The sequence below is a fragment of the Xenopus tropicalis genome, chromosome 3 (assembly GCF_000004195.4).
Source record: "Xenopus tropicalis strain Nigerian chromosome 3, UCB_Xtro_10.0, whole genome shotgun sequence".
In the NCBI taxonomy this organism is placed as follows: domain Eukaryota; kingdom Metazoa; phylum Chordata; class Amphibia; order Anura; family Pipidae; genus Xenopus; species Xenopus tropicalis.
Window position 1 is genome coordinate 8,811,957 of NC_030679.2, and position 19,514 is coordinate 8,831,470.

Below are 19,514 nucleotides of genomic sequence, written 5' to 3' on the forward strand. Positions count from 1 at the left end.
TTCACTTAAAAAGTAAAGTATATACAATATAGACACACACATACAATTTCACAGAGCTATATTAGATGTATAATAAATCATTATCATTATTATTTTGTGTTCCCTCAGCCTAACTTTGTATCCTTGGTGCAACCCACTGGGTGTTGCTGAGAGTCACTGAGAGACAGCCAGTCAGCCCTGTATGGAAGCTGTTATGCTTGGAGAGCAAATACCAGTCTATATCCAAACATTGGGGCATGTCAATAGCAGCGTCATTGGCCAAGTTAAAATAACTGGCTTGGCTTGGCCAATGAGATTTCTTGCAGCCAGTACTAACCTTTAGGATAGTGCAGGTTCTCCAATGGCCTCTTCCCACTGGTACATCAAACTGGATATAATCGGAACAGCTGTTCCGGGTTGTATCCCATGAGATTTCTTGGCCAGGGTGAAGACCCAGTAGGCCCTGCTGCCCCAGGATTGGTACATAGTGGGGTGGTGGGAGTGACTCTCAACAGTGGATGGGGAACCTTGAGGCGGCAGCTCCCAGGCACCCCAGCCTGACATTGGCTGTGGCACAGGGCCTAGATTCTTGTACAAAGTTCCTACTTGCTTTCATTCTGATACTGAACTGAATTCACATCTTCTGCACACAGTGTCGGACTGAGTTGCCAGGGGCCCACCAGAAAACCTTGGACCATAGGCCCACTTGCTAAACTATTATTCCTCCTTTCCTCCCTCAACCTTCTTATTATCCAAGTCTCTTTTCTCTATCCTTCCACCTCTTTTTTCAATACAGAAATAGGGAATGACCACGCAATTGGCCAAATAGTTAAGGTGCCCATACACGGGCCGATTGTAGCTGCTGATATGGGTCCCTTAGACCGACTCGGCAGCTTATCGGCCCGTGTATGGGCACTAACAACGAGCCTGGCCTGAAATCGGGCAGATCTTGATCGAGAAGGTTAGAAAATCTAGTCGGATCGGGGACCGCATCGGCTCGTTGATGTGGTCCCCGGACCGACTTTGCCTATACCCGTTGTTATAATTCGATCTTTTGGCCCCAGGGCCAAATGATCGAATTAGCCTGGATTCTCCCAATATCGCCCACCTGTAGGTGGGGATATCGAGAGAAGATCCGCCATCACCAAGCGAGCGGATCGGCCCGTGTATGGGGACCTTTAGAAGCAAGAGGGCCTACTGACACCTGGGCCCACTGGATCTAGTCGGATCGGGGACCGCATCGGCTCGTTGATGTGGTCCCCGGACCGACTTTGCCTATACCCGTTGTTATAATTCGATCTTTTGGCCCCAGGGCCAAATGATCGAATTAGCCTGGATTCTCCCAATATCGCCCACCTGTAGGTGGGGATATCGAGAGAAGATCCGCCATCACCAAGCGAGCGGATCGGCCCGTGTATGGGGACCTTTAGAAGCAAGAGGGCCTACTGACACCTGGGCCCACTGGGAGTTTCCTGGTATCCTGGTGGGCCAGTCCGACACTGTCTGCACATCTCTGTCTGAGCCGGAGGGCTGATAATGAGCACTGAACCTGAGGGACACCATCAGAGGGGGTACAATTGTGCCAGGCCCGGTAAAATCTTCTTATGAAAGTTACTCCAATGGCACAATGCATAAAGTTACCCCAAAACTTCTGCAAAAGATGCTTAGAAAACTATACAACTTGCTTTGCAGGAAGTTTAATTCCATTGCCCCCAATGAACTGACTGACTTTTTAGCACATTAATTAATAATTTTAACAATATGAACTGCTTATTATAGAGTCACATCCGCTGTTTATATTGGGATATATTTACTGAGCGTCTTCTACATGAACTTTGCAGCAGCGGGAATGACTGGCTATTGGGCAAGTTTCAAAGAAACTTACCTATAAACTCCAATTAAAATAAAATACTGACTTATTACCACACAAATTATTTTAAACATTTTTAACTACTTCTGACTAGTTATTGGGTCTCACAGCAAGATCATTGCATCAACCTATGCAGTTTATGTGACTTATGCAAAAACTTCCATATCCCGCAACGACGGAGCACAGAGCGGGGGCAGGTAGGCGGGAAGGGGTTAAATTTGGACAAACGCCACTGAACCCCTATAAACTGAATGACTTATTAGCACATTTATAGGAATTGCTTGTTATAGAGTAACATCAGCTGTTTATGTTTCACATAAAAGGGGCGTGGCCATATTTTGGTACTGCGCCTTTGTGTTTATGGGGGGGCCCATATATATATAACTTGTGCAGGGTCCCCCCACCCAGCCCAGGTTCCTCCATGTCCCTCAGAGTTTATTATAAAAATGTACAGTGACACAGGCTGGATATGAAGTTGCCAATCCCTTTTTTTTCTCCCTTCACTATGTTAATAGCAAATGGTCAACTAATATATTTGTTGGCAGCCATATAGGCACTATGTGGTAATGTTATTGATATGTTTTGGCATCCCCAGTGCCCTTTGGAACTCCCTATGATCACAGTCTATTTAAGAATGTGCCCTCAGAACTGACATCGTGAGGGGCGTTAGCAGGAACTACATCCCCCAGCATGCCTTGCGCCTTTATCCGCCTTACTGCAGTGCAAGTGCATGCTGGGCCTTGTAGTGTCTTGGAGACGACCAGCGATTGGCTGAGCGGGATCTGGCTGTTCCGGGAAGGGCAAGGCGTAGGCAGGGCTAGTACCCGGCTGAGGGGCAGCTGTGTATGTGATGCTGGGGGCACCGCTAGCAGGGAGTACGTGTCGAATTGTGCTTATGCTGGGGCACAGTGCCGGGGGCATGTGGGTATTAGGTATCAGCTGACTCTGAAGGGGGAGGTGCCAGGCTTTATATAGTTACAGTAGGGCAGCACATTCTGCTTACTCGGCCGTGCCCAGCTGTGTTTAGGGGGCTCTACTATGTATTTTGCTTTGCCAGACTTGAGTTATCGGGCAGTGCCAGTGTGAGGGGCAGAAGTACAGAATTGCCATGTGGCTTCCCCTGGTTTCCAGCAGGGGGTGCTGTTCCTCTTTGGCAAAAGTCACAGCAGGATGGCAGATACGCAAACTGCCACAGGGCTTGGGGCACAGGAGCTTCACTGCCTCAGCTGCACAGGTGAGTAAGGGCATCAGCGTCATGTGACTACAGCCCTCAGGCTGATTGGCAGTTGCTTTGGTGACTGATCTTTTGTGTGGTGTGAGTGTGGTTGCTTGGCAACCATCCTGTGCAGTCCCGCCCCCACCCACCTGGATATGTCCCTGGGGTACCTCATATTTAGGGGCATTCATATAAAATGGCATGGAAAGCTGTACACAAAGTACACTGCTCCCCCTGACCCTTACCTCACTATACACACAGCACCCCTTTAGTTTTGCCCTGTTATACACGTTCTAACACCCCTTTACCTGACCCTTACCCCTTACCTTACTATACACACAGCACCCCTTTAGTTTTGCCCTGTTATACACGTTCTAACACCCCTTTACCTGACCCTTACCCCTTACCTCACTATACACACAGCACCCCTTTAGTTTTGCCCTGTTATACACGTTCTAACACCCCTTTACCTGACCCTTACCCCTTACCTCGCTATACACACAGCACCCCTTTAGTTTTGCCCTGTTATACACGTTCTAACACCCCTTTACCTGACCCTTACCCCTTACCTCGCTATACACACAGCACCCCTTTAGTTTTGCCCTGTTATACACGTTCTAACACCCCTTTACCTGACCCTTACCCCTTACCTCACTATACACACAGCACCCCTTTAGTTTTGCCCTGTTATACACGTTCTAACACCCCTTTACCTGACCCTTACCCCTTACCTCACTATACACACAGCACCCCTTTAGTTTTACCCTGTTATACACATTCTAACACCCCTTTACCTGATCCTTACCCCTTACCTCGCTATACACACAGCACCCCTTTAGTTTTGCCCTGTTATACACGTTCTAACACCCCTTTACCTGACCCTTACCCCTTACCTTACTATACACACAGCACCCCTTTAGTTTTGCCCTGTTATACACGTTCTAACACCCCTTTACCTGACCCTTACCCCTTACCTTACTATACACACAGCACCCCTTTAGTTTTGCCCTGTTATACACGTTCTAACACCCCTTTACCTGACCCTTACCCCTTACCTTACTATACACACAGCACCCCTTTAGTTTTGCCCTGTTATACACATTCTAACACCCCTTTACCTGACCCTTACCCCTTACCTTACTATACACACAGCACCCCTTTAGTTTTGCCCTGTTATACACATTCTAACACCCCTTTACCTGACCCTTACCCCTTACCTTACTATACACACAGCACCCCTTTAGTTTTGCCCTGTTATACACGTTCTAACACCCCTTTACCTGACCCTTACCCCTTACCTTACTATACACACAGCACCCCTTTAGTTTTGCCCGGTTATACACATTCTAACACCCCTTTACCTGACCCTTACCCCTTACCTTACTATACACACAGCACCCCTTTAGTTTTGCCCTGTTATACACGTTCTAACACCCCTTTACCTGACCCTTACCCCTTACCTTACTATACACACAGCACCCCTTTAGTTTTGCCCTGTTATACACGTTCTAACACCCCTTTACCTGACCCTTACCCCTTACCTTACTATACACACAGCACCCCTTTAGTTTTGCCCTGTTATACACATTCTAACACCCCTTTACCTGACCCTTACCCCTTACCTTACTATACACACAGCACCCCTTTAGTTTTGCCCTGTTATACACATTCTAACACCCCTTTACCTGACCCTTACCCCTTACCTTACTATACACACAGCACCCCTTTAGTTTTGCCCTGTTATACACGTTCTAACACCCCTTTACCTGACCCTTACCCCTTACCTTACTATACACACAGCACCCCTTTAGTTTTGCCCGGTTATACACATTCTAACACCCCTTTACCTGACCCTTACCCCTTACCTTACTATACACACAGCACCCCTTTAGTTTTGCCCTGTTATACACGTTCTAACACCCCTTTACCTGACCCTTACCTAAGCCCTATGCCATAGCAACCAAATCACCTGCAACAGACTGATATAAACGAGCTGCTGGATGGTTGCTATGGGTTACTGCAGTAGTACAGGCCCTATGTTACTACATGAGCCATAGTGGGCCAATCAGTAATGGAATTAAATGGAAAACTGAATATGACTTTGGTTTAACCCCCCTGGTTTTTTTTCTCTCAGCCTACCCCAAGTTTCGGCCTCCTTTTTGATATCGACGGGGTTATCGTGAGGGGCAAAAAGCCCATTCCAGGGGCGGCCGAGGCCTTCCAGAAGCTGGTGGGCAGAGATGGGCGAATGACGGTGCCCGTGGTCTTTGTGACTAACGCCGGGAACTGTGTGCGCCAAACTAGGGCAACGGAACTGAGCAGGGTGCTGGGTGTTGAGGTGAGTAAGGGGTTAAGCCAGGCATCAACTTCGCTCATCAAGTCTCTGGAGTGTGATTGGCTCAAGGACTAAGGAAGAATGGGGACCAATGGTCTCCACAGAGTGATGCATTCTGGGTGTAAGCTTATATTTCTCGCTCCTCAGGTGCTGCCGGAGCAAGTCATTCTCTCTCACAGCCCCCTGCTCATGTTGGAGCAATTTCACGACAAATGCGTCCTGATGTCTGGCCAGGGGCCCGTGGCAGAGATAGCCAAGGAGTATCCTTTCCATCAAACCAACCGGCAGCCTTTGCTGCAGAACTACAGCTATCACCATACCTATTTTAATTGCAAATATGGTATAGTTTTGTTGTGTCTCTATGTACAGGCTATGAGCAAACTTAGGGGGCTGTTCCTGCTGAATTGTGCTTAGTACAGGGGAATCTCTATGTGCCATAGTTTTATGGTATCTCTCTGTACAGGCTATGAGCAAACTTAGGGGGCTGTTCCTGCTGAATTGTGCTAAGTATAGGGGAATCCCTATGTGCCATAGTTTTATGGTATCTCTCTGTACAGGCTATGAGCAAACTTAGGGGGCTGTTCCTGCTGAATTGTGCTTAGTACAGGGGAATCCCTATGTGCCATAGTTTTATGGTATCTCTCTGTATAGGCTATGAGCAACCTTAGGGGGCTGTTCCTGCTGAATTGTGCTTAGTACAGGGGAATCCCTATGTGCCATAGTTTTATGGTATCTCTCTGTACAGGCTATGAGCAAACTTAGGGGGCTGTTCCTGCTGAATTGTGCTTAGTACAGGGGAATCCCTATGCTGCCATAGATTTATGGTATCTCTCTGTACAGGCTATGAGCAAACTTAGGGGACTGTTCCTGCTGAATTGTGCTTAGTACAGGGGAATCCCTATGTGCCATAGTTTTATGGTATCTCTCTGTATAGGCTATGAGCAACCTTAGGGGGCTGTTCCTGCTGAATTGTGCTTAGTACAGGGGAATCCCTATGTGCCATAGTTTTATGGTATCTCTCTGAACAGGCTATGAGCAAACTTAGGGGGCTGTTCCTGCTGAATTGTGCTTAGTACAGGGGAATCCCTATGTGCCATAGTTTTATGGTATCCCTCTGTACAGGCTATGAGCAAACTTAGGGGGCTGTTCCTGCTGAATTGTGCTTAGTACAGGGGAATCCCTATGCTGCCATAGTTTTATGGTATCTCTCTGTACAGGCTATGAGCAAACTTAGGGGCTGTTCCTGCTGAATTGTGCTTAGTACAGGGGAATCCCTATGTGCCATAGTTTTATGGTATCTCTCTGTACAGGCTATGAGCAAACTTAGGGGGCTGTTCCTGCTGAATTGTGCTTAGTACAGGGGAATCCCTATGTGCCATAGTTTTATGGTATCCCTCTGTACAGGCTATGAGCAAACTTAGGGGGCTGTTCCTGCTGAATTGTGCTTAGTACAGGGGAATCCCTATGCTGCCATAGTTTTATGGTATCTCTCTGTACAGGCTATGAGCAAACTTAGGGGGCTGTTCCTGCTGAATTGTGCTTAGTACAGGGGAATCCCTATGCTGCCATAGTTTTATGGTATCTCTCTGTACAGGCTATGAGCAAACTTAGGGGGCTGTTCCTGCTGAATTGCGCTTATATCTCACTACTGGCTAGTCATTACCCAGTTGACCTCTTATGGTTCCATGTTTTTACCTTGACCTTTACTCGCTCTGTGCAGTCAGGGCTTTCGGAATGTGGTGACCATTAATGACCTGCGGATGGCGTATCCTTTGCTTGATATGGTGGATCACAACCGCAGACCTAAAAACCCAGTAGGTGCAAGTAAGGGGAAACTGATCAGACTGTGACCTATAGTTCTGTTTATGATAACAGATGTATTGGGAGGGGAGAATTCCTATTACTTACTAACATATTCCTCACTGATTTAAGTTGTCCATACATGGGCCAATAAGAGCTGCCAAATTAACCACTCCAGACCAAGTTGGCAACTTATTGGCCAATGTGTGGGACCCCTAGATGTCTTGGGTACCCCTGGAAGTACTGGGGGCTTTAGCAACAATGATTTCATATAGCTGTGTGTGTTTTGGGCTAAGGGGGTCCAATCAAATGTAAACAAAGGATGGGGCATAGCATTAAAATCATATTCATTCTCCATTGTCTGTTCCAGACTCCAGTGATCCAGAACTTTCCAGCTATTGAAGGTGAGTTCTACTGTTTGGTTCTGCTGCAGTCAGTACCCCCTGCTTGCTCCGCTGAGGTTAAGATGGGGGTGATCTGAGTGCCTTTATTTTATTGGGTCCTAACTGAGAGGAGGGGGGGGTTATATAGTGCTGCTTGATTTTATAATATTTATAGGTTCTGAATTAAGGAAGCTTTAGAACTGGCCACTAGTGACAACAAAGTTGGGTTATCTTCATTCTTCCTTATGACAAAGGGCTGCTGCGGTGTCTGCAATGTTCAGCAGCCCCATGCAACTCAAGATAGAGCCCACAAGCAACTTAGCGCCTTCATTTCTAGGATATGGCACGTGTGAAATACACTATCCCCGGGTATTCAGGCCCATTAAGCACTCTGCCCAGTTAGGGGGTTCTATGAAATGTACAATGTAATGTTAATGTGTTGTTGTTTCTTAGCTGTGATCCTATTGGGTGAGCCAGTGCGGTGGGAGACCAGCCTGCAGCTAATCCTGGATGTACTGCTGAGCAACGGGCGCCCAACGGCATGGCTTCCCCAGGTCCCATACCCGCATATCCCTGTCCTTGCCTGTAACATGGACCTTCTATGGATGGCCGAAGCTAAAAACCCCAGGCAAGTATAACCAACTAGTCTGCCTGGTTACTCACAATACACGGGCCATTCCCTCACTTGCTAAATACCCACCCAGCCCCTTAAAGCTATATAATGTATCAGCCAGTACGACTGATTCGGGGAGGAACCCCACAACCTCACAGCTCTCACAGTAACAAATCCTTTCCGAATACGGAACCTCCCTTCTTCTAAACGGAGTGGGTGCCCTCGTGCCCGTTGGAAGGCCCTACTGGTAAATAAAACATTAGAGAGGTTATTATATGATCCCCTTATATATTTATACATAGTTATCATGTCACCCCTTAAGCGCCTCTTCTCCAGTATAAACAAACCCAACTGGGCCAGTCTTTCCCCATAACTGAGATTTCCCATACCCTTTACCAGCTTAGTTGCCCTTCTCTGGACCCTCTCTAACTCAATAATGTCCCGTTTGAGCACTGGAGACCAAAACTGAACAGCATATTCTAGATGGGGCCTTACCAGCGCTCTGTAAAGGGGAAGAATAACCCCCTCCTCCCGTGAATCTATACCCCATTTAATACAGCTCAGAACCCTGTTTGCCCTTGCCCCTGCTGCCTGGCATTGCTTGCTACAGCCAAGTTTTTGGCCCTGGAGAGGATGTATAGTAGTTTCCATACTTTGTGGCTCCCCCCAGAATAACTACCTGTACCATTTAGGTTTGGGCACGGTACATTCCTCGTTTGCCTGGAGACCCTCTATCACAAACTGACTGGGCAGGAGCTGAGGTACGAGGCGCTGATTGGGAAGCCCAGTAGGGTGACTTACAGTTTTGCACAACACCTCATACTGGAGCAGGCAAGGAAGAGAGGCTGGAATGCCCCCATTCGCACTCTTTATGCTATTGGGTGAGTTTTATTTCCAGGGAACATCTGTTAGGGGTTCTATGCCAGCCTAGCTAGAGCTACCTGCAGCCAGTTGGAACCTTAGAATGTTGCCCTTAATAGATTCCCCTATGCCTTTTAGGGACAATCCAATGGCTGACATCTACGGGGCCAATCTCTACAATCGCTTCCTCAAGAGCAACCAGGGGAGGTCAGAGGATGGGCTGCCCCAGAGCTGCCGGTCTATCTTGGTGTGCACTGGGGTGTACAACAATCAGGGGGAGGTGCCGTCAGACACACGAGAGAGCGTCACTCAGACCGTCTTCCATGGGCACCGAGACTTCCGACTCGACCCCACCTTGGTGGAGGCATCGCACATTGTGAAAGATGTGGAACATGCTGTGAATTTGGTGCTGAAGGAAGAGGGTTGGGTCTCAGAGAGTGAAGGAACGGAGAAGATCAAAACCCCAAGTGAATGAAGCAGGGCGGGCTGAGGAGGATTATGGGTATCCAAAGGGAATGAATGGCAGTGGAAGGGAATGAATGGTACCGGAAGGGAATGGCAGTGGAAGGGAATGAATGGCAGTGGAAGGGAATGAATGGCAGTGGAAGGGAATGAATGGCACCGGAAGGGAATGAATGGCACCGGAAGGGAATGAATGGTACCGGAAGGGAATGAATGGCAGTGGAAGGGAATGAATGGTACCAGAAGGGAATGAATGGCAGTGGAAAGGAATGAATGGTACCAGAAGGGAATGAATGGCAGTGGAAGAGAATGAATGGTACCAGAAGGGAATGAATGGCAGTGGAAGAGAATGAATGGTACCAGAAGGGAATGAATGGCAGTGGAAGGGAATGAATGGCAGTGGAAGGGAATGAATGGCAGTGGAAGGGAATGAATGGTACCAGAAGGGAATGAATGGCAGTGGAAGGGAATGAATGGCAGTGGAAGGGAATGAATGGCAGTGGAAGACAGAAGATGTGGTTGGAAGATATGAAGAAGAATAGGCAGAATAGTGCTATTTTACTGGTTTTAGCATGGATACTGGGACATTCGCCACTTTTAAAAGGAAATGTCCTTTGTAAATATACGGGTTTTATAATTTGTGTGATTATTGTTTATTTTAGCAATTTTAGAATATTTTAGCATTCAGTTCACAGATGTCCAGCCTGCACCCTATCAATTTTACTTGAACTATAAATTGCAGCTAAAAGCTATAGAGGGTTCTGGGAGTTGTGGGCAGGTTAGCTGAAAGGCAATAGTGTGGAGTATAGGTACCAGATGGCCGCAATGCAGAAGGAACCGGACAGACTGTTGTCTATAGGCAAGTCGTATTGACTCTTCCAGTCTCAGGCAAATCCAATCAGACAGTAGGTTGGTTACACCAGAAGCCCAAAGTGCCTCCGTTACGGCCACATAGGCGTGGAACAATAAAATCAGCTTTCTGATCTCCATCACTGAGCAGATCCAACTTTACTGAAGGGTGAAATACAGCACAACTGTATATACGCACTGTGGGATCTTAAAGGGGAAGTAAAACCTACTCTCATGCCTTACTCCTTTACTGACAACCGACTAACCCAGAGACTGTATTGCCTCGATTAAACTATGCAAGGAGCCAGATTTACATGCCTGATATCTGCAGATACAGAACTTTTGTCCTGTCCCCATTTTAACCACATGACCTTATCAAACATGGCTTTGTTTATTAAAGGGCAAATAAACTGCATAAAGTTGAGAAAAGGAATGTCCTGTTGTTGTTATGCCTACATGTGACCAGAGAAACATCACTCGACTCTTATTACGTTCTCTGGTGGGTCTTATTGGTCTCTGGTGAACCAATTAGACACTGGACTATAGTGGTCTTTAGTTGCCACCAGAACAAAGTTACTATGTCCTTATAAAGCAAACAGTACCAGCAGAACAAGGGTTTTTTAGGTCAGACATTGGCAATGGGCTAGTGGGAATCTTCTCAACTACTACTGCTGTAACAAGAACAAAGAAAGGTCTCCAACCCAAAGTAGTCCGTAACAAAGAAAGGTCTCCAACCCAAAGTAGTCCGTAACAAAGAAAGGTCTCCGACCCAAAGTAGTCCGTAACAAAGAAAGGTCTCCAACCCAAAGTAGTCCGTAACAAAGAAAGGTCTCCAACCCAAAGTAGTCCGTAACAAAGAAAGGTCTCCGACCCAAAGTAGTCCGTAACAAAGAAAGGTCTCCAACCCAAGGTAGTCCGTAACAAAGAAAGGTCTCCAACCCAAAGTAGTCCGTAACAAAGAGAGGTCTCCAACCCAAAGTAGTCCGTAACAAAGAAAGGTCTCCAACCCAAGGTAGTCCGTAACAAAGAAAGGTCTCCAACCCAAAGTAGTCCGTAACAAAGAGAGGTCTCCAACCCAAAGTAGTCCATAACAAAGAAAGGTCTCCAGCCCAAAGTAGTCCATAACAAAGAAAGGTCTCCAGCCCAAAGTAGTCCATAACAAAGAAAGGTCTCCGGCCCAAAGTAGTCCATAACAAAGAAAGGTCTCCAGCCCAAAGTAGTCCGTAACAAAGAAAGGTCTCCAACCCAAAGTAGTCCATAACAAAGAAAGGTCTCCAGCCCAAAGTAGTCCATAACAAAGAAAGGTCTCCAGCCCAAAGTAGTCCATAACAAAGAAAGGTCTCCAACCCAAAGTAGTCCAAAGTAAGAGGAACAAAGAACATTCTGTAGTACACAGTGTTCCAACCAGTGGGGCACAAGCAAAGAACTGTTTCTGAATGACCAGTGGAACAAGAAAAAAAGTCCTTAATTTACCAAGTCTTAGGGCTCCACCACTGCAACAGGCACATAGAATGACCCCCATTTTCAGTGTTTCACCAGTGGAACAAGGAAAAGGGTCAGTAATATGCAGTGAAGAAAATGATCTCTGATCCAGAAGGAAAAAGCTCTGGTGAGTTCTTCAGTTCAATGTATGGAAATTTCCTCTACCACCTTGTACTGTGACTGTCCATAGTTCCATCAAAGATGAATAAAGGGTGCTGAGAAATAGGGATGCACCAAACCCTTATGATGAATTCGGGGGTTAGCCCGAATCTGAAAAACTGGGTTTGGTTTAGCCATCACTGGAACAAGGACACAGAGAACCCCCAGAATCCTTTGCATTGCTAGTTTGCACCTTAGCTTGATAGAGAGCCAAGAGTCCACTCAGCATTTGACCAGAGTAGACTACCTGGAGGGGGTCAAATAAGGATTCATCATTGATGGAACAGGTTATATATTTAATGCCATTTGCACTCAGGATCTTTGGATCATGTATGAGTTTGGATGTGGCTGAATAAATATGTCCTTTGTGTTTTAAGTCTCAGCTCCATAATGTCCTGTTCCCTTCACCCAATCTCAGCTCAGTAGCACCCACATTTATTCTCACCTATAGAATTCTGTGTTCTCCACAGCTCCATGTTTTGTTTCCCCTATCACCTCCATCACCTAAAATGTCCCACCTCAGCAAATCTTATCTCCCTAATGTGCTGTTTCTCTGACGTATTTACTGCTCCATAACCCCACTTGCCCTGGTGTATCCTCTGCTCTATAATGTCCAGTACCCTATGCCCATCCTCAGCTCTGTAATACCTTATTACCCCAGGCCCATTATTATATGACGGCTTTATAGTGTTGTTTACACCCTAAAAAGCCTCGGTTCCATAGTATAGTGCACTTCCTGCCCACTCATGATATATCATGTACCCCGTGCCCATATTCACCTCTGTAATACATTGTACCCCGTGCCCAACCTCAGCTTCATAATGTTGTGTACTCCCTACCTAGCCTCAATTCCGTGATATGGTGATGAGGACATCCCTGCCTCACTCTATAATACCATGTACCCTATACCCAGCTTCTGCTCGTTTCTCAGTACAGGTATCGGACCCCTTATCCAAAAACCCATTATCCAGAAAGTTCTGAATTACGGAAAGGCCATCTCCCATAGACTCCATTTTAATCAAAAAATTCACATTTTTAAAAATGTTTTCATTTTTCTCTCTAATAATAAAACAGTACCTTGTACTTGATCCCAACTAAAATATAATTACCCCTTATTGGGGGCAGAACAGCCCTATTGGGTTTATTTCATGGTTAAATGATTCCCTTTTCTCTGTAATAATAAAACAGTACCTGTATTTGATCCCAACTAAGATATAATTACCCCTTATTGGGGCAGAACAGCCCTATTGGGTTTATTTAATGGTTAAATGATTCCCTTTTCTCTGTAATAATAAAACAGTACCTGTACTTGATCCCAACTAAGATATAATTACCCCTTATTGGGGGCAGAACAGCCCTATTGGGTTTATTTAATGGTTAAATGATTCCCTTTTCTCTGTAATAATAAAACAGTACCTGTACTTGATCCCAACTAAGATATAATTACCCCTTATTGGGGGCAGAACAGCCCTATTGGGTTTATTTAATGGTTAAATGATTCCCTTTTCTCTGTAATAATAAAACAGTACCTGTACTTGATCCCAACTAAGATATAATTACCCCTTATTGGGGCAGAACAATCCTATTGGGTTTATTTAATGGTTAAATGATTCCCTTTTCTCTGTAATAATAAAACAGTACCTGTACTTGATCCCAACTAAGATATAATTACCCCTTATTGGGGCAGAACAGCCCTATTGGGTTTATTTAATGGTTAAATGATTCCCTTTTCTCTGTAATAATAAAACAGTACCTGTACTTGATCCCAACTAAGATATAATTACCCCTTATTGGAGCCAAACCAATCCTACTGGGTTTAATTACTGTTTAAATAATTTTATTAGCAGACTTAAGGTTGGAGATCTGAATTACAGAAAGACCCCTTATCCGGAAAACTCCAGGTTCCAAGCATTCTGGATAACAGGTCCCATACCTGTACTTTGCACCCTGTTCTCCTTGCCCAGTTTCAGCTCCATAATGCCGTTAATGCTTTATCTCTTGGCCATGTTCTCCCTGGTAGCGCTTTATTTCTCCTGCCATGGGATTGGCATCTTCAGAAACATTTCCCAGAGGGACAACATCATTCGGTTGGGGGGCCTGTAAAAAAGGTGCATTAAATATCTGACCTGCATACAGACAGACCTGATTCCACAGAAATATCAAGTTGGCACTTGGTCCACAGGCAGCCCCCCCATTACTGCTCACTCACACTCACTCTCACAGAGATGTAGCAGTCTGTCACCCACAGTGAAGCAGAGCCATTTTCTCACACACACAGAGCATCATGTGACCAGGCTGAGGCAGCCCCCCCCCCCATTACTGCTCACTCACACTCACTCTCACAGAGATGTAGCAGTCTGTCACCCACAGTGAAGCAGAGCCATTTTCTCACACACACAGAGCATCATGTGACCAGGCTGAGCCCCCCCTATAACTGCTCACTCACACTCACTCTCACAGAGATGTAGCAGTCTGTCACCCATAGTGAAGCCATTTTCTCACACAGTCTCACACACAGAGCATCATGTGACCAGGCTGAGCCCCCCCCTATAACTGCTCACTCACACTCACTCTCACAGAGATGTAGCAGTCTGTCACCCACAGCGAAGCCATTTTCTCACACACACAGAGCATCATGTGACCAGGCTGAGGCAGCCCCCCCCCCCATTACTGCTCACTCACACTCACAGAGATGTAGCAGTCTGTCACCCACAGTGAAGCCATTTTCTCACACACACAGAGCATCATGTGACCAGGCTGAGCCCCCCCCTATAACTGCTCACTCACACTCACTCTCACAGAGATGTAGCAGTCTGTCACCCACAGTGAAGCCATTTTCTCACACACACAGAGCATCATGTGACCAGGCTGAGCCCCCCCTATAACTGCTCACTCACACTCACTCTCACAGAGATGTAGCAGTCTGTCACCCACAGTGAAGCCATTTTCTCACACACACAGAGCATCATGTGACCAGGCTGAGCCCCCCCTATAACTGCTCACTCACACTCACTCTCACAGAGATGTAGCAGTCTGTCACCCACATTGAAGCCATTTTCTCACACAGTCTCACACACAGAGCATCATGTGACCAGGCTGAGTTGCCAGATAGAGAGTCACAATGTTGTGAGGAGAGAGTGGATAATGAAACACCATTATGGGGACCGGGGCTGCCTCTTGTTGTTGCCCAGGGCCCCCCTCCCTGTGCATCGTGCCTCCCCCAGTGAGTGCTCTCTCCGCTCCATCCCACTCCTCCCATTCCCCAGGCAAGAGGCGGTGCTGATGGCTCCGTAGCTGCTGGAAGATGCCTGCTCGCTGGCTCTCTTACTAACCAGCATTAGGGAGCGACTGGCACCACGAGTGGGGGCTCAGCCTGATTCCCGGGCACCCCAGCCGGGGTCAGAGCATCCATCTTGCTGTGGTCTGAGTGGCTTCAGCCGGTGCCAGTGCAGCTGTACCAGGGGGTCACACCCACACAGCCTATGGCAGGGATTCCATGGAGCAGTCAGACAGGAGTCGCACACTGATACAGCCGGCGCAAGTACAACATCCATCCTGGAGTCAACCTACCACTGTCGGACCTACCTACATGGATTCAGCATTCACATCTTCCCTTGCTGGATCCATCCCTTAGTGCCATATGGACCTAATGTCGCTTTCTCTGAGGAACATTAGAACCTGCAGGACCAGCATCCATTCCTGAGGGGAAGGAAGGGTTGTACATGCCTTGGGCATCCAGTTGTGGTAGTCCCACCTGCCCTCGGCCACCCCTTCCTCTTGTAGAACCGCTTTGTGGCTGACTGATCTTTGTGGGACCACCAGAAGCCATCCGAGCGAGTCCCACCTAGCCTGACTGCACCACCGCCATGCATATTAGTTAAACCTACCACAACAATCTCTAATGGACCTCCAATGACACCCAGAGTCCATACCTACCCCTGGCCAGATCCTCAGAGCCAACGTACACACCCCAGAGAGCCACATCAATATCTTTCCTATATGTGCCCTGGAATCTGCCCTGCAGGTTAGTGTATTCATCATAAGTGGCTGTGGCTCAATGTATCACCCCCTCCTGTACTTATGTGGAGCCTTATTACCTCCATCACCTTAATAGCAGCTCCATTATTTGTCTCACTGAATTCAGTGCCCAGCTGGACTTTACCAATCTGCCACAGCCCTTAATGCATGCCCCATAGTATTCACCACCTTTCCACCCTACCATTGGGTGTTTCATCCGGCACGCTGCTTCCCCCACTCTCCCCTCTTCCTGTGACCCCCTCTTGTGCCCCCTCCTTGGCCTCTTCGTCCACCTCAACTCTGGGGATGACGGCTGGGGAATTCCCTCATGGGAGCCCAGGGAGGGTGCCACAAGGGGGGCGAGGTTGTGCCCTACGGGGTTGCTACAAGGTGCTCTCTGTGATGCTGCTGTTGGCCCAAGGGGCTTTACTCGACCTTTACTTGATTGCTGGCACAGACCTATACTGGTGCTCTTGGATAGCCACTGACCTAGTGGTAGTAGCTGGATGGGGTATATTTTATTCCAAAAACAGCAGAGGTCAAAGAGCTAGACAGGGATCACTTAACCCCTCCGGATATGGGCAAGTGAAGCTACACAAGAAGGGTCAATTTGCTTACAGCCACCTGGCCTGGCTAATTTACTCCATTGCCTTCACTCCAAAAGTAGCTCTGATACTTTGCACTCCCATTCTGGATCAGATTGAAGCTGGAGTTCCCCTTGGGTGCACTGGGTTCAGACTTTCCGTTTCTCTCTCTGTACCCCTTCTATGGACACTAGTCCGGTCCCTCAGTGCCGATCCTCGGGGTTGGCTTCACCAAAGAGCTACTGGCTACTTTATGGTTTCCTGTCTGGATCTACTGGACAGCTATGCCCTGTTGGAGCTCATGTTGGAGGAGAAATTACCATACTCTTCTCTTATACGTTATCCCCTTCTGGTGGTGTACTTTGTGGCTTTAGTCTCCCCTGTGCTTTGGCTATTTGAGCTGGATGCTGGAGCCCCACCAGGCTGCTGCCGTCTCTTCTTGCGTCTTCTGTTTGGAACCCTTGTAGATGCTCCTCTTCTCGCCCTACGGTGCTTTTTTATGATGGGTCCGGCTGGTCAGCCCATCTCGGTTTTCATGCTGAAAAACATCTTCTTCATGGGCTGTCGTTGGCTAGAAGTGTTGGAGCTCTGCTGCCTCCTGAGATCACCGGGTCCTGAGCATTCTGACCGGCCTCCTGGACAGTTCAGTCATTGTGTGTCCGAGAATGATATGGGACCTCATGCCTATGTCAACACATTGGCCGTTGCCTCACAGAACTGAGGATCATCGCAGCTCCATCTGTGGGAGATCATGTGTTTCTTGAAGGGTTACATCTGGATTTCAACTACAATTTACCATAGATTAGTGTTTTTTAAACTTTTTGATTTTAGGTTCTACCTTGAAGGTTGAACATTTGGTCAGGGCTCCCCTTGAAGCTCCAGGGTCCCCTTTGAAGGTCCAACCTTTGGTTAGGGCTCCCTTGAAGGTCCAGTCTTCACTCAGGGTCCCCCTTGAAGGTCCAACAGGTTCAGTATTCAAGGTTCCTTGGATTCAAAAATAGGTAACCCCAAGATTTTAACCTAAAATTCACCTTAGATTAGTGGTTGTCAAACTTTTCGATTTTAAGTTCCCACTTAAGGGTCCAATCGTTGGTCAGGGCTCCCGTTGAAGATCCAGCCATTGGTCAGGGTTCCCTTTGAAGGTTCAACCTCTGGTTAGGGCTCCCTTGAAGGTCCAGTCTTCACTCAGGGTCCCCCTTGAAGGTCCAACAGGTTCAGTATTCAAGGTTCCTTGGATTCAAACATGGGTAACCTCCAGATTTTAACCTAAAATTCACCTTAGATTAGTGGTTGTCAAACTTTTCCATTTTAAGTTCTCCCTTAAGGGTCCAATTGTTGGTCAGGGCTCCCCTTGAAGATCCAGTCATTGGTCAGGGTTCCCTTTGAAGGTTCAACCTTTGGTTAGGGCTCCCTTGAAGGTCCAGTCTTCACTCAGGGTCCCCCTTGAAGGTCCAACAGGTCCAGTATTCAAGGTTCCTTGGATTCAAACATGGGTAACCTCCAGATTTTAACCTAAAATTCACCTTAGATTAGTGGTTGTCAAACTTTTCCATTTTAAGTTCTCCCTTAAGGGTCCAATTGTTGGTCAGGGCTCCCGTTGAAGATCCAGCCATTGGTCAGGGTACCTCTTGAAGGTCCAACCTTTGGTTAAGGCTCCCCTTGAAGGTTCAACTTTTGATCACATTTAGCCAAGGTCTTCTTTGAAGGTCTATCCTCTTGTCAGGGCCCTCGTGAAGGTCCATTGTTCAGTCAGGGTCCTCCATGAAGGTCCATTGTTCAGTCAGGGTCCTCCGTGAAGGTCCATTGTTCAGTCAGGGTCCTCCTTGCAGGTCCATTGGTCAGCCAGGGTCCTCCTTGCAGGTCCATTGGTCAGCCAGGGTCCTCCGTGAAGGTCCATTGTTCAGTCAGGGTCCTCCTTGAAGGTCCATTGGTCAGCCAGGGTCCTCCTTGAAGGTCCAGTTTCCTTTAGCACATGAAATGGGTACAGATATAGGAAAATATCAGTCATTCAGCCATAGTTTCAAAATATCTTGGTCCCCTAATACATATATTCACCCTTATGGTCATCCTAATTGACCTTTCTTGCGTACCTAAGAAAGCAAATGGCAATTATCTCCAAGTTCTTCCCCTAAGTACCCTCACCCTGAGCCCCCTTGTCCTCCACGCCCTTCCCAGTGGAGGCAGCCCCAAAGTTGGGGAGCCAGAAAGTTCATATGGACTTTAATGTGAGTTTGTGCCAGTATATACAGGGAAGTTATCCAAAAAGACCCCCGATATTGGCCGTTTGATGGGTGAAAATGGTCAAAGAGTTAAATGGTCAAGGTCTAAAGAGTCAACTGGGAACAGGTCAATTTAATAAATGTAGTTCATCAAACAATGTTGGTTCTGACTTCCCAATAACTAGATACTTTTTTTTGAAATACTAATGATACTGTGCTTGACCGTACTGTCTCTTTAAATAATTCTGTATGGTATTGCAGCAATGTGACTAATTGTGCTTGCATGGGAAACTGTATTTTCTGGTATTTCTGTGATTGTCTCTAGCAGCAGTCCCGCCTTGCTTTATGGCAGAGATTCTAGATACGGGTGCAACAGATCAAATGCACAATATCCGGAAGGTTCCCCTTATTTGGCTTATAATAAGAAGCAATGATTGTTTAACCCTTTGTGTGCCGGGCCGCTTTGATGTTTCCTTGCCAGGTGTTGCTTTTTGGTGGGTTTCCATAATCGTCTTTGATAACAGCAGCATTTCTTTTTCGGTAGATAGTAGTAATTGGGTTTATTCTTACCGACTCTTGGGGTCCTGAGGGTGAATCCCACAATTAAAATTTGGGTCCAATGATTGGTTTCTGGGAACTGTAGTTCTAGGCAAGCCGGAATCCCATTCACAAGGTTGCAAAGTGC

At 47.0% G+C, this 19,514-nt stretch overlaps 2 protein-coding genes across 2 annotated transcripts; both read left to right on the forward strand.

The window, feature by feature from the left end:
• Window positions 1-2,702: 2,702 nt before the first annotated feature.
• hdhd5 (haloacid dehalogenase like hydrolase domain containing 5) lies at window positions 2,703-10,797 on the forward strand. The gene is made up of 8 exons (NM_001100283.1): window positions 2,703-3,083; window positions 5,200-5,403; window positions 5,548-5,660; window positions 7,121-7,214; window positions 7,571-7,604; window positions 8,037-8,211; window positions 8,889-9,077; window positions 9,196-10,797. The coding sequence occupies exons 1-8, from the start codon at window positions 2,958-2,960 to the stop codon at window positions 9,530-9,532; spliced, it is 1,272 nt and encodes a 423-aa protein (NP_001093753.1). The 5' UTR covers window positions 2,703-2,957; the 3' UTR covers window positions 9,533-10,797.
• Window positions 10,798-15,000: 4,203 nt separating this feature from the next.
• tmem121b (transmembrane protein 121B) lies at window positions 15,001-19,271 on the forward strand. The gene has a single exon (XM_004912490.3). It carries the CDS (start codon window positions 16,195-16,197, stop codon window positions 17,329-17,331), a length of 1,137 nt encoding a protein of 378 aa, XP_004912547.1. The 5' UTR covers window positions 15,001-16,194; the 3' UTR covers window positions 17,332-19,271.
• The last annotated feature ends 243 nt before the right edge of the window (window positions 19,272-19,514 follow it).